The 15,618-nt window shown below is 44.8% G+C and overlaps 1 protein-coding gene across 5 annotated transcripts in view; it reads left to right on the top strand.

The window, feature by feature from the left end:
• The window catches only part of LOC116381783 (SRC kinase signaling inhibitor 1-like), a 78,887-nt gene that overhangs the window by 55,212 nt on the left and 8,057 nt on the right, over nt 1-15,618 (top strand). For 4 of the 5 annotated variants that reach the window (XM_031844210.1, XM_031844208.1, XM_031844207.1 and 1 more), the window contains 7 exons: nt 1,751-1,952; nt 3,952-4,081; nt 5,864-6,035; nt 11,608-12,632; nt 12,945-13,034; nt 15,167-15,207; nt 15,545-15,568. In XM_031844210.1, the coding sequence (XP_031700070.1) occupies nt 1,751-1,952; nt 3,952-4,081; nt 5,864-6,035; nt 11,608-12,632; nt 12,945-13,034; nt 15,167-15,207; nt 15,545-15,568 (1,684 nt within the window). The remainder of the gene's footprint in view (nt 1-1,750; nt 1,953-3,951; nt 4,082-5,863; nt 6,036-11,607; nt 12,633-12,944; nt 13,035-15,166; nt 15,208-15,544; nt 15,569-15,618) is intronic. The other variant, XM_031844206.1, reaches the window with a different exon arrangement.

The raw sequence follows: 15,618 nt of genomic DNA, 5'->3' as shown, positions 1-15,618 counted from the left end.
TGGACACTAGAGAGGATGCAGCTTTAACACATGAAGCACTGACTTCACTTTTCAGAACCGGAGGTTGCCTCCTAAACACGAGCAGATCTCTGCCGCCAAAAAACCCCATTTGTTATAGCTGTGTTGTTGTAAGGTTAGAGACAGTTGGGCTCAAAGATGCTGAAGAGCCAGAAACAGGTTGTGATAACAAAAAGGAAAAAAAGCTGTTTAAGTTTCCCATAAATCTGCAGAAATACAGGAGTGTTGTGAGATGAGGAGGAAACAATGGGAGAGGGAAATAAAACCCGGAGTTTCCAGGGAAGATCAGGAGGGTTGTCAAGCCTCTGATTCTCATCTACCATCTATTTCCTGTCATAACTCATCACTGCAACAGAAGCCACTTAAATATGACAACCGAGTCGAGTGGGAGGGAGGGGGGTCCACTGAGACGTCCTGTTTGGGTTTTATTGACTGTTACTGTGGGAAATAAAACACCAGCGTTAGCCAAGCTTGCTTTCTTTCTTTCCACCTGAAGAAAAGTTCCTCTGCAGCAAATCTAAGAGAAAATCGAATCGAGTTCTGGAACGACTTTCTCTCTCTTCTGTTTGTTATTCTCCTTCTTCCGGCTCGTTCACCCCCCCCCCCCCTGTGCATATAAACTCCGCCGCGCTCTGTTGCTAACCTCTGTCTGCTCTCTCTTTGTAATGCACACTTCACTAAACACAAACTTTATAATTCCCCCGTTTGCTGCGTTTCTCTCTTCTCCTCGGCAGCTCTCGAAAGTCTCGTCAGCCAGACGCCGCACGCCGTCTGGCTGACGAGACGAACTCCGAGACCGTAAATCTGCAAAACACACGAGAGGCAGCACACATGATCTGTCCGGGGCTGTTAGATGTGCTTCATGTAGAGAGAAGCCAAGCCCCAGGAGATCATGTGGTGCAACAGATTTGTATGTTTGCTGCATGTGCATTTCATTCTTCACGTCTTTTGACATCGATTTCCTAGATACACGCACACACACACACACATACATACATACACACACACACACACACACACTCAGCTTGTCGTCGCCGCTCGTGAGGAGCGAGCAAAGCGCAGATGCGTGAAGCGGTCGCAGTCGGCTTCACGCAGCACTGTGGGAGCTCATTACCGTATTCTGTGGGCCGGAGAAATATCTCGTCAGTGAGGATTCATCAGGAGCCGAACCTGCTGCAGCGGCTCCCGGTCGACGCTGTAATGAGAGGTCCTGCACAATGTGGGCTCCCACGGCGGCTCGGATTGGACAGGTGGAATATGTCTGGTAATCTGGATTAGGGAGGGAGGCTGCGGTCATTAGCGTCACAGAGCATCGCGTTTGCTCACTTCTTTTGTCTGCAGAATAACATTTATTTTATCTTTAGAAGCACCTTTCTGCACACCTGCCCTCTCTAATTGAAGCATTCTTAATTAAGCAGTAGACTCTTCAGGGCGGGATGTTTGGTTCGTCTAACCTGGCTGCTGCTCTGGTCTGAGGGACTCTAATGTTATCTGCAGCTTCCTCTTTGTTGCCGGCTCTCTGTCTGAGCTAAACTGTTTATTTTCTCTTTTTTTCTGCCACTGTTTGGTTTCCCAGAGGCCATTTTGTCTGCTCGTGTCTGTGCGTTCTACAGTTTCTCATCTTAACTCTTTGATGACGGCATCTGCCGTCACAGCAGAATAAGATGCTTCATCTGTCTTTATCTCTGTTGCCCCCCCCCCGTCTACTAACTTCTTATCTCGTGTCTTGCAGACTCGCACACCTCGTGTGACTCGACTCAGCCCGACACAGCCGGCTCTCGCCGACCAGGCCAGCAAGGTTTCCTTCGCGTCGGCGGAAAATCTGGGGACCATGTCGGAGTCCGAAATGCCGATCGGCTTCAACCGGATGAACCGGCTCCGCCAGAGCCTGCCGCTGGCTCGCTCGTCCAGCCAGGCCAAGCTGCGGGCGCCAGGTCAGAATGCTGTCTTTAAGAAAAGGCCTTCACTCTGTGCTACACTGTGACCGCGATGACACACACGGGTTCATCTGTTACACCAGCTACAGTCTCTTAAACTCCTCGTATTCTCTCGTTCTCCTGTTTGTATTAAAAACACCATAAAAGTCATTGAGATTGAGATAAAATCATCAAAATAGAGAAAACAACATTCCATCAGTTCAGTAAAAGCCATGAGAGAAAAGTGAGTCTTCTTAGTTAGCATAGCATTTAGCCGCCCCACTGTAACTGTAGGAGCGACGGGCTTTTCAAGAAAAAATACTATTTTTATAATCACTGGGAACTATTTGACCTCTTCTATTATTAAAGACAAGACGATAATCGAATAAACTCTTTGATTATTTTTACAATCAGTGCGACACGAAATGCGGAACAATAATACGAGAAGTCCTTCGACTAGTTGATTTAATGGAGTTTCTCCACGAAGAGTCGCACAAAATCATCGTTTTGAATCTCGTGTTCACCAGAGATGTGCTCATATGTTTCTTAGGAATCAGTCATTCAGCATGAAAAAAGTATAAAAAACACTAATTGACGAAGAAATCCTCGACATTTGTCACCTAATTGACTGAGAAGGAGCCTAACGAGCGTTTGAAGCTTAAATCGTGATTGAAAGTAAAAGTCGATCAAGCCTTCAGCTCAGAGCCAATCACACGCAGGACGTGTCCGTGCATGTAAACTATTAATCTCCTTTGATGCTGTGGACAAGATGCATTAGCTGTGACTTTACAGCGGCGCTCTCTTACACAGAAGCTCTTTCTTTGAGTTGACTGAAGGCATCAAGTGTTCGTCTGGTTCAGCCCTCTGAGAGTGAAATCACAGACTTGAGTCTATATGAACGCTGAATACAAACAGAGCTGCGTAATGTTTCCAAATGATCTCGCCGAGCTGCCCGTCATCTTTGATTAACGGCTTCGGCGTCTTAATAAAGTGTCTCTCAGGTGATGCGTTTAGAGGCGTTAGAAAAGGTGGGACAAAATGCAATCATTTCTAAAACAGCTCTCAAACGACCGGCAGAATATTGAAGCTTTGGTAATAATATGCTGGTTTAATGCAACTTCTAGGTGAGAAAAAGCTTCTTCTTATAAAGCAACACGTGTTACGAAGGAACAACGGTTTTCTCTTTCTACTCTTCACACGCTGGTGAGAACCAACACTGTTCACGTTGCTGTTGCAGCTTCCAGCTAATATGAGGATGATAATTAAGTGTTGTTTCATGGGACTTTATTTGTTGTCTTAGGTGTGATGCTTCTGATGCTTCTGAGGAGAATGAAGCTACTTCAGGAACAACGTTGTTTAGCAGAAGTAACAAGAAGCGTTTCATGATTTCATTCTAAATGCTGAAGTTTAGATCCTTATATCCGACTATTCGTTCGCTTTATTGAGTTAGAGATTTTAGGTCAGATCGAATATATAGTCTCCTTTTTTGTGCTGTCAGTTGATTATGATCCCAGTCTACAGTGTTTGTTGCATTGGTACCTGTTTATCTGTTTTTATCGAAGAATCTTCACATTCCTCGGCTCCATCCGTTTAAATTAAATACTGAAATCAAGTGTCAGGTTTGTATAAAGCATTGACTTTAGTTTGAAAAGATCAAGAGTTTGAGGGACTGCAACCAAGAGTAGAATAAGTTAGAATAAAAAGTAGTGGTAGTGAGTAAAACGTGAGCCATTAGGCAGCAACATTAATACGAGGGTTACGTATGTAACTAGGGTTCTATGAATTCCGCATGAGCACCGGGGAAGACGGAGCGGAGTGTCCGGGTTAGTTTGAATATGTTCGGAGGTCGTGTTCAAGATTAAATGGGTGTTTAGTTGACTCCTTACACTCTCAATGGGCTTAAAAAGAACAACTAATATTTTGAGGTGAACATTGTCCCTCCACTCTCTATTTCCATCCCTTCCTCCTTCAACCATCGTGGATCTCCCTCATTGCTCCTCCCCATCCATAAATGCAGGGATCTTGTTCCTCCAGCTCGGGGAGGAGACTCGCCGGGTTCACCTGACCCACGAGCTGACCAGCCTGGACACGCTGAGGGCCCTCATCGTGCACATGTTCCCCCAGAGGCTCACCATGGCCATGCTCAGGTACATGGTGGTTATGGGGGTTATGTTTAATAACTAAATCAAAGTGTGTGTTGTGTAGGTTATTGAACTGTCTACGTGCTCATTGATTTCTGAGTTTATCAAATCAATCACAAGGTGAGCTCATTCTCAGACACACTTATAGAAATAATAACTTTTGTAAACAGGAGAATGAAAGCAGGAAAGGACGAAACAAACAGAAACTAATCCATAAAGCCATAGAATCTCATCTTTATAGTCAAAGCCGACACCTGAATTCTCCTCATTGCTTGTGTGAGGAAATATCTAATATCTGCACACATTTTGACATGTTTCAAGTGAGGATAAAACATTTTTTTGACATATTTGTGGAGACGGCGTCTTAAGCTGCGAGCATTCAGGTGGGCGTTTCCTGTGTTTTGTTACTAACCGGAGCTTTTTATAGCTCTGTGAATCCTACGAATGTTGGTCTTTGTTTTTATTTTCATTTATTTGGATCAACCATTAGCTGTAGAGCGAGCAGCAGCTGTTCTTCCTCGGGTCCGACACCACCACACAAACATACTAAACACAGTACAGGGCCGAGCTCCAGTCACTTAAACAGAAAAGAAAGGACTTCTACGGAGAGATGAGATTAAAAACGTCTCATTATTGATCATTGTATGTTACAGATCATTGTATGTTATATGGGATCCTCTACGTTGTATATTGTACGACATAAAACCGTCTAGTTACGAGCTAAGTATCATTAGACAAGGAGAGATGGTGTTCAGGGATCTTTTAACTGCATCGTGTGAGATATAAGAGTTTTTTCCGCCTTATTTACTTATTCATTGGCGATGTATTCTGATGTATTCTGTCTCTCCCTTTGTGTAAGTTAGTTAGCTTAGCATGCTAGCGTTAGCACTGATTCTCTCCGTAGACGTTGCTATTTTGTCCGTGTTATTTCAACACCAGCTGAGTCATCGGCAGTTTCCCCGTACGTCGGCCCGTATTACTCCAAACTCTAACTTTTATTCATATAGCAGCTTTCATGCAGCCTAAAGTGCTTTTAATAATAATTAAAAAAAGAAACAACAACAAATAGAACTTTAACAAGACTAAAACTTACAACAATAAAACCAAAAAATCTGTAAATAATAATCAATAAAGTAAAAGAAACACTTTGAAACTTAAAGCTAAAGCTCTAACATTACTCCATATTTATAGCCAGATTAAAAAGGTCTTTAATTTCTTGTCATTCTCTTATCCAGAGGCAGTGACTTCCACAGGTTTGGGGGCATAACAACAGAAGTTACTTTTAAGGGACATATAGAGAACATTTAAAAGAAAAGCGGTGGAGGATCAATACAATCATTCTCGTGCAGGGAGCAGCCGGGTCAAAGAAACACCGCCAGTTTCTTACTAGAAATGAATTTCAGTTGAAGTCGGAGCTAATGTTACAGTAATAATCACCAACAGGTTTGTATACAGGACAACAAATGGGTAAAAAAATCAATAGGTGTTTTCATCAAGGTGTTTAATTATAGATGATGTGCTCTGAAGCTGCTGGTTGATACGTATGAACTCACATTACGGTTGTCAGCAGGACTCTGTGAACTCAAATTACTCTTTTGATGAATTCAATATGAAGCCGCGTCCAGTTGATTCTCTCATTACGGCGCCTCATTCAGTTCAAAGACCCTCGGTTCCCCCTCCTCCACTGTACTTCACTTATTATTAGCGGGTAATAGCTACTGAGATTGTCTTTTGCATGGGCTATTCATCAGTGTTTGATATTGTGTTTTGATGATTATTGATGTCCAGGTCTCCAAACACAGCGCTGCTGATCAAAGACGAGACTCGTAACGTCTTCTACGAGCTGGAGGACCCGCGGGACGTTCAGGACCGCTGCGTAATCAAGATTTACTGCAAAGAGCCCATCTACGGCACCTACCCCGGACACCAACACCCACACCTGGCTAACGGAGACCTGCGGGTAAGAGTTTGAATCTCTGTGTGGGTGCAAATATGTTTTTTTTGTTTCTATCAATGATGTAGAAAAGTCCGTTAACTGTCGCCAAAGCCGAGTGTTTTTGGTGGAATATACCCCGATTCACCCTCCAGACAATCGGAGAAGAAATCCGGTCCAGGACCTCGGTCGGTATGTTCGGCCCAGATTGTCTGGTAGTATGAGGGGTTTATAGATCCAGTTTTAAACCTTGAGAACCGTTCGCAGCCCCATCGGGACCACAGACTGTAAGTGGACTTAGTCGTCGTGACGTCACCCATTGGTTTGAGGACTGATGTTTTGAAGCCACAAGTTCTGTCATTTGGCTGTCGATATCTTTTTTGCAATCAGCGAGAAGTGACGTAGAGACGCTCTGGTAGAGACCTGTCAATCACCGTGTAGCCCCGCCCTAAAGCATCCCCTGCTTTATGGTCTGTTTGACTCTAAATGGACCATAATGTACTAAATGAACATCATGCTGTATTGAAGAAGACTTGAAACTAGAGATTGAGACCATAAACTCATGTTTACAATGTTTACTGAGGTAATAAATCAAGAGAGAAGTAGAGTCATTTTCTCATAGACTTCTACACAACCAGAGGAGTCGCCCCCTGATGGACAGCAGAGAGAATGCAGGTTAAAGACATGAAGCTTTGACTCGTTAGAACTGGAAGTTGCCTCTTGGGCCGCCCCGATGATTTCACACTTGTTTGATATTTGGCAGAATCTTGATGATATCGGTTATTATTACGTCGAGAGAGAGACAAGTCGGCTACAAGGAGACAGACGTGAGACAGCATTCTACCGTTGACACGCATTAAAATCTCACCTCCAGTTCTCGCTGAAGAATAGACGTCTCCCCAGACATCATCTCATCCAGACTCGACACTTAGCCTTCTGCTTTAGTGTTATGGCCCAACGGCATCACGTGGGGTGCGTTGCTTCCTCTGGCACATTAATCTTAATACCCTGTAGTGTGTGTGTGATGCGCAATTAGTTTTGAGTCCTGTTGTGTGTGTATGTTTGAGATTTGAGAGAGGAACATCTGATTCTCCTCGTATGTGTGTGATGCAACCCAATTTAAAAATCAGTCAGGACTTAAGAACTCCTGCACTCTGAGCCCGGCTTAAGAGGACAGAGGGACGACGTTTTCATCATTACCGACGTCTGACGCGATGCAGGGAAAATGCTCCTGCTTTAGTCACAGTCACCTTTTCCTTCGTTGCCAATTAATTCCCGGTGCAGCTGGTTTCTGACTCATTAATTAGGAAGCGAGACAAACATTGTCTCTTTCTGGCAGACAGCAGCCAAATCATCCCACGAAGAAAACGCTCGGTGACTCTCCTAAAACATAGTTTTCTGTTCTTATTTCACCCCCACGCTGATATCGTTCCCCACATATCACTGATATCATTTCCTTATGTCTTTACAAACGCTAGTTTGCATAAGTTAGTCCCGTCCACTCTCTGAGAGGGAGTCATGTGACCTGTCTTACTCCCGGCACTGCTCTTCCTGGACCGGCGCCAAGTCTTTCACGTCACCGGTGCTGAGTGGGCTGTTTGCCGGCTGACTGTAAATTATAAGATGATATACTGAGGTCCAGTTTATCTGAGGACTGAGTTTGATACACATACAGAGCCGTGGTAGTTCACGGCGCTAGCTGTAGCGTGTAGCAGCAGTGTTTTGAGATGTAGGAGCTGATATATAGACCGCTGATTTCAGCAGGATTTAAAAGGCTGAACTTCTTTACATCTGTTCATGAAGTGGTCGTATAGGTCTGTACTTATGTTCATGAGCACGTCATCCAGAAAGTCTCAGTCGACTAATCGATTAGTTGATTCTCCAAAAATAATCACAAAAAAGCACCACTTCAAATCTTTCGTTTACCAGAAATGTGCCGCACGTTTCTAGTAAATAAGTCATTCAGCATGAAAAATGCATAAAAAAATCATCTGTTAGACAAAAGACATCTTACCGATTAGTCGCCTAAGAGAGGGCAGATGAACCGGTCAACAGCTGCTGTACTTGTATCTGACTCGGTGTACTTTGACGGTTCATTACTGCATTTAAAAGTGTGTGACAGCGATCCCACAGTAATACTCCTCATACTTCACACCAGTCATCTGGAGCGTTAAACGGGCTCTTGTCAGTCCCGTCTCTTCCGTTAACATCTCATCTAGAAATACTAATAATGCTTTTTAATTAGTCATTAATCAAAGAACATAGATATTTACCAGAAGCATTTAAGTGAGTTTGGTTTCTCCACGTCGGTCCTGATGATGCAGGATGACGAGTTACCCGTCAGTCTGTAGAACTTCTTGTCAGTGTGAACAGGAACCGGACCAGAACCCCCCCTGGTTCGGACTAAATGAACCCAACTACAGGAGTGAAAGCCTCTTCATACCTGTGACATCCCTCCTGTTCAGTAGCTGAGCTCTTATTGATGAGCCACAACAGGGATTTTTATCTTAATTCATCAGTCGACATGCTGGCAAATGAAATGTGGCATCAGCCTGATTAGCATGATAACCGATGCTCTGTGCGTTCGGTTACAGCTGGAGCAAAATAAACCAGCGGCTGATGTCACCCGGTCCTGCAGTGTTAGTGTTCCTCTGAACAAGCGCTCGCATTCAGTCGCTGTCTAATTACAGCGTGATTATGCAAATGAGAAAGCTGTAATTTAAAAATTTCAGAGAGAATGCTGCTTTTATAGAATACGATAAATTAGAAACTGGAAAAAATATTACATTATAGAGAAGCAGCAGACATATGCAGTGCATAAAAAATGAATTTGCATGCTATGCAGTGGAGACGAAGCGAGCGTTTTTTCGACAGCGGGGGCATTTTTGACGCGTTTTTCTTGATGTTGCCGTCAATCAAACACCCCGAAGCCTTTTGTTCACATGCTCGTGAGTGTGATTGCTTCTCTGCTTGCAGATTTGCATGATGCACAGCTGCCCGCCAATGTTGTAGAGGTCAGATGTCTCATGTGAGCTCGTCGTCTAAAGCTTGCAGCTCTGAAACCTTTTCCGGCGTTTTACAGCCGTATCAAAAAAAAAACAGGCTTACCTTGAGTTTTTAAGTGTGTGTGTGTGTGAGGTACACTGCAGCTTCTGGCTTTACCAAGGTGAGAGACTAGGACGTGTGTGTGTGTGTGTGTGTGTGTGTGTGTGTGTGTGTACGTGTGTGTGAGAGCGTATTGAACCCCAGCCAGCAAGAGCCAAGATTATTCCCTGATTGCAGCCCACAGAGAACAGGACTACTGCAGTCTGTCCCGGGTCTGGAGGACAGTCTGTGGTTAACGATGAGATTGATTTGGCAGATTTTTTAATCGGCAGGAGAAAAAGTCCGGTTATGAACCTTTCGGGGGTGCCGTACCTGCGACGTCTTGCGACTTCAGGGGCTCCTCGGGTGGAATGAACACGTCTTTGTGTCTTCGGGTTTTGAAAGGATGGCGTCGTTGCTAAGATACAAGGTGGAAGATGATGGCACCGGAGTCATTAGTTTTGCCGCGAGGCCGTTCCGGGGCGCTGCTGTGAGAGGCCTAAGGGTTATTATGTGGAAATATTGGTTTTTCAATTTGCATGGTCTCCAGGAGCCATTACAGTGTTGTCTTCTTTTGTGTCACCCGGCTGTAACTATCACTCTCGGCCGGTTCCTACCAACACTCTCTCCGTTCTGCTCCGCTTTGTTTCATCCTTTCTCTTTGACGTTTTTAAGATTAACGCCAAAAGACAAACCCTTCACGCTCAGCTCCGTCAATAAGCTATCGAGTGCAACTTAAAACGCATTTAAGGGGGCAATTTGGAGTCTTTCCCGTCAATCTATGAGTTGCTGTAACATGTTACAGTGAACGGCACTGGCTCGTTGCAACATTTATTCATTTTTTTTAACTGACTAGTCGCTCCGCCGTTTCTTTTTAAAAGGGACATCTCATAAAAGATTCACTTGTTCAGTGCTTGTGCACATATATTATTATTTATCAACCCACAAACTGTCAAATAAGACAACCCAGTCAGTTTGTTATCGGCTGTTTGGATCAGAAAACATGTGATTCAACAAGCCAATCAATGCAGGCTCGTACATATTATTCTTTTTAGAAATAAGCTCCCATGGTGGTCACCCAAAGGGGGCGGAGCTTCACATCTCTATACCGCCCACCCCCCATATGAGTATCTCCACCCACATTTTGAGAACTACCTTTGAAAAGGTGCCTCGTACTTTTTCACGCAAGCCAATCAGAGCAGACTGGGCTCTGTAGGGAGGGGGGCTCTTAAAGAGACAGGCGCTAAAACGGAGCGTTTCAGACAGAGGGTGATTGCAGGTATATTCACACAGACAGTATGAGAAAAATAAGGTGTTTTTTTTACATTAAACAATGTAAACTTGTTCTAGTAGAAACCCAAAACACAAGTATAAACCTGAAAATGAGCAGGATATGTCTCCTTTAGGTTGTCAATGGTAAAGTGATCATATCACTAATATCAGGGAGAGGGATCCGTCCTAAGAGGTTTCTTTCATTTATTCCCTGTTAAAGGGATGTTTGGGGATTTTCTTTCCTGATCTGAAATGAGGGCAGAATAGGACGAAGGTTGTCGTTTGCTGTCCTGAGTTTGTGACTTTGGGCTGTATAAAGAAATGTGTAAATGTAAATAACAAAGCCGATTCTATATTATATATAGAAAAAGAAGAGATGAATGGAAGAATAGATTAAATCCCAATAATCCATTCACATCAGGCTTAAACACTGGCACGCTACTAATGTGTCTTCAACAAATTCTAAATGAATATAATTTGACTTAATCACATGATCAGTCGTGCAATCACATCGTTAAACAGAGTCTGTATTTGCACCTCATGTTGCTTGTTTTGTAAAACTATTTACATGCAAACCCGCTGTGGACACTTAGCCGCTCGGAAACGCTCCAGTTAATTACACTTCCTGTTAACTTATGTGCCCTCACATGTGTGTGTGTGTGTGTGTGTGTGTGCGTGTGTGTGTGTGTGTGTGTGTGTGTGTGTGTGTGTGTGTGGGGATGATGTGTTATCTCGTTGTTATCTGGATAAACAGGAGCTGCAAGAGCAATTTAGTTTGATTTATTGCCGCCAAAATTCTTGGCTGTAACGGACCAAAATCATAAGTGTTGCAAAACTCCATGTTCTCATGTTTATAAATGATCTTTTGATGATCAGTGTCATCAATAAACGTCTGTCCTTCTACAGAATTTAGAAGTAATGAGAGGAATCATTTAGGATAAACGAGTTTATTAAATTCTTTCACTAAAAGTCTAAAAGTACAAACAAAGAATAAGTTCTTTGTCCAGTTAAAACTGATTCAACACTCCGAGATACTTGATGATGATAATCATAATAACAATAGTTTTAATAATAATACATTTCTTTTGAATAGGGCTTTAAAAGGTACTCAAAGACACTTTACTTGGTAAAAACAGAAACAGTAAAAGCGACACAAACAATAACATGACATGACTAGAATCCCAGTGTAAAAGAGGATTTAAACAGGTGGGTTGTTGTTGTTGTTGTTGTTGTTTGCTCACAGAGGGAGATGGTGTACGCTCCTCAGGACTCTTCACCAAACCGCCGCCTCAGCAACCCTCACATGTCTTCCCAGCATTCGTCTTCCTCCGCCTCCCCTCAGGGCTCGCCGTCCCGCGCCCGCCTCCTCTACAGTGGCGGCAGGCCCTCCTCCTATGCCGGGCCCCCCCACCACATCCACTCCCTGCCGCACCCCCACCAGCAGCCGCACTCCCAGTCCCACCACTCCTCCCCCCACCACCAGCAGCAGCAGCAGCAGCAGCAGCAGCAGCAGCAGCAGCAGCTCCAGCAGCAGCAGCAGCAGCTCCAGCAGCAGCAGCAGCAGCTCCACCAGCCCCATCATGCCCAGCAGGCCTTCTGCGCCTCCTCCAGCGCCATCCTGGAGCGCCGGGACGTGAAGCCCGACGACGAGGTGGGGGGATCCAGGAGCATGGTGCTGCTGCGGGGGGACGAACGTGGGATCTACGCGGACCCCTACTCTCTGGGCCCGGACACAAGTCGGCTGAGTCTGGCAGGAGGTCCTCACTCTCCTCTACCAGCCAGAGCTGACCCCTATGGCTCCTTATATCGCCGTGGAGGAGGGGGAGGAGGCGGAGGAGGAGGAGGAGGAGGAGGAGGTGCTGGAGCGATGCGTTCCCTCACCTCCTATACAGCGGCCGCTTTACAAGGAGAGCTGATGGAAAGCGGTGCTCTCTACAGACCGGGAGGACCGCTTTACAACGACTCCTACGCTGCGTCCATGTTGGCCATGGGGCTGCGGGTTCCTCCGCCGTCCTCCCCGCAGAAGATCCCCGACATGAGGGAGTCCTACGCGGGCACCATGCCCGGTCGGGGCTCCCCGGGGAGGCAGAGTTTGAGAAGGGACTCCGTGACCTCCTCTGTGTTCGGGGACAGTCCCAAAGCCCGGGGCCAGAACCCGGGGTTGGGTCTCACCTCGGAGCAGCTCTGCCTAATGGCCGGGCCCGGAGGGGAGGGGGGCGGACCCGGAGTCTTCGGATCGCCTCTGCTGGGAAACGAAACCGAGACTAGGTAGGACGTAGTTCTCAACTAACACTTCTGCGTGCACGGTGTTCCTCACACGAGGACCACTGAAGTAACACATTATAGTTATAGTGTACTGTGTGTTTGTTTAGCTAGATATTCACAATAACACAGTATTTATACATTTAAGTGACAGATTTGAAAATGAATAGTTTCATTCACCCATAAATGTTGAACTAAGCTCGTACAAATGGCTCTTAAGAGGAGGACGTAGGAGGAGCACTGGGAGAGATCAGCAGTCGTTACGACGCGTTACGTATTCATGTTACAGTCTCCTCCGTGTCTCTGGTGTGAATCCAGGGAGCGTATGGAGGCCATGGAGAAGCAGATAGCCAGTCTGACGGGGCTGCTGCAGAGAGTACTGAGCAGAGCGCCTGAGGCAGACAGCCCGTAAGAGACACTCACACACACACACACACACACACACACACACACGTGCACACACACGCACAGATACAGTATGTGAAAACACACTGTATAAAGAGACACGTTGGCTTCAACACACACAAAGTGTTCAAAACAATCTCTATTTTCTACCTAGTGCACTATTTACTGTATACTTTATATATCATTTTATACTATATAATATAATATAATATTTATACAACACACTTATGTCACAATACAGACCTTTTGCAATTTTAAGCATTTTTGGATGTATATGCTGAGTATGACAACAAGTGTGATAACGTACATTTACACAGAAACATTTGGGCTTGAAGATGGAACGTACAAACACGTGAAAGCAGAGATTATATCATCTATTCATCAAACATTAAAGTGTATTTAGTCGATAGATCATTTGACAAATAACTTAAATGAGTCAAAAGCCTGGAAGACGTTTGAATCAGGGAGTAAAAAGTATTAAATAAATGCACATCATTGGACGTGATATGTCCCGTTCGTATTTACACCACATCGACCCCTCACAGTCTCTCACACTCAACCACTTAACAGGTGACGTCATATACGTCCCTGAGGGTTCAGGGTTCAAGGCCTTAGGGCAGGGGTCGGCAACCTGCGGCTCGCGAGCCGCATGCGGTTCTTTAGCCTCTCTGTTGCAGCTCCCTGAGGTCCCCAACTGGCGCACCGGATCCGGACCCAGGAACTAAAAACCGATAGATAATTCGGAATTCTACATATTGGGCACCGAGTTGAAACTTTAACCGGCGCCTCTTATTCAGCCGTTACGGCACTTGTTCGGTGGTGCAGGAAACACACCGACCAATGCATTGCAAATCACATCACGCGATGCAGCTCAGCCAATCAAACATGAGTATTCTGACAAGTTTCCTGACTCGATCGAGGTTTACACACACGTGACACACGGGGAGAGACGAGGAAATAGAAAGAAGAGCAGGAGAATTGCGCTAATCGAAGAAGTTATCTCACATGACTCTCTCCAAAAAGAGAAACGTGCTCAGAGAGAATATAAGTTCTAAGCAAGAATGAACAGAATCTTATATGTTAATTATTCCCACAGGCAGTTAAATCCTCTACTCCTGTCAAGCGCTTTTCCCTACAGGCGGCTAGTCATGATGTTCAGACCCCCGCCCTCTGTAAACTATCAATGCATTAATCCAAAAAAAGAAAAGTCACGGAGGAAAATAGAGAGTTTAACTCTGCGTGGACGTCTTCATTTGCTTTCACTGCCAACGATGCTGACTTACTGTATGCTTCCACAACAAGCACACAGCATTTCATGAAAAGTGTCACGCTGGAGATGAGCGACAAAGAGCGATTTCTCAGCTGCTGCAGCAAACTCTCCTCTTCATAAGAGTTTGATATTGTTCTAACAGGTAAAATTGCAATAAAATGTCAAGAGTTGTCTTTATTCTTGTTCTATATTTTCATAAATACAACAAACTATAGTTTTTGTATATATAATGTAACTATATATAACACTTTATAAGCTGTGATATCAAATAGCTTTTGCGGCTCCAGACTAATTTTATTTGGTGGAAAATAGGAGAAAACGTCTCTTTGGATAGTAAAGGTTGCCGACCCCTGAACTAGGGGGGCGTGTGGGACTGGGCCTGAATCTTTGACGGAAAAATCTATTTTTACCAAAAGATTTTTATTTTTATTTGCTAAATTTATAGTTTACAATAAAAGTTTGACACCACAAAACTTTAGACCCGCAAAATATCACAATACTATGTTGTATCGATACAACAGTACTGTATAAACTGCCCTCAAAGCTAAGAACACATGTAACATACTGACTTTAGCTGCACATGTGAATTACTGCTCAGCAACACGTCTGTTGTGTTTTAGTGTTTTAATGATTGTGATTCATGTCTGGAATCTTAATTTCCCGTCCACTGCCGTTGATCACGTAGCGAACAAGTGATTCCAGACTCAAACACGCAGCTTCACACGCTTCACACACTTCACACGCTTCACACGCTTCACACGCTTCACACGCTTCACACACTTCTCCTGCACACATGAACAGCTTCTCAGTAGCTCGGTGGATATTGTTCTCCGGCCATAAGTACTTCACCGCTTGCCTCTTCCAGGGAGAAGATGGAGTCGGCCAGTGACTGCTCAGGAACTGACAGTAAGTGCTCCCTACCAAGACCAACTCTACCCAATCAAGGCCTGTCACTGCCCCCCCCCCCCCCCTCTGCTGCCTGTTTGATAGCCACATGAATTGTCTCTTCTTCCTCACAGAAGCTGCCACTATTTCATTTCTCTCTGCATAATTCTTAAAAGTGCCTCACATGTGATGGTAATGGCTGACTCTGCAAAGCTTCTTCATGCCGTGTGTGTGTGTGTGTGTGTGTGCGCTTGCGTGTGTGTATGTGCGTGTGTGTGTGTGTGTGTGCGTGCGTGCGTGCGTGTGTGTGCCGGCTCTCGTGCTGCTGTGTAACTGCTGCTCATGCTTCTTGTTTTAGCTGGACGAACTAAAAAAAAGAAAGGTAGCTATGTGTTCCTGAAGTGTCTGCTACCCGTTTCCTCCGTCTACCCC

The sequence above is a fragment of the Anarrhichthys ocellatus genome, unplaced genomic scaffold (genome assembly GCF_004355925.1).
Source record: "Anarrhichthys ocellatus isolate YVR2014 unplaced genomic scaffold, GSC_Weel_1.0 scaffold4, whole genome shotgun sequence".
In the NCBI taxonomy this organism is placed as follows: Eukaryota; Metazoa; Chordata; class Actinopteri; order Perciformes; family Anarhichadidae; genus Anarrhichthys; species Anarrhichthys ocellatus.
Note: the sequence above shows the minus strand (reverse complement) of the source record. Positions and strands in the feature narration are given on the sequence as shown.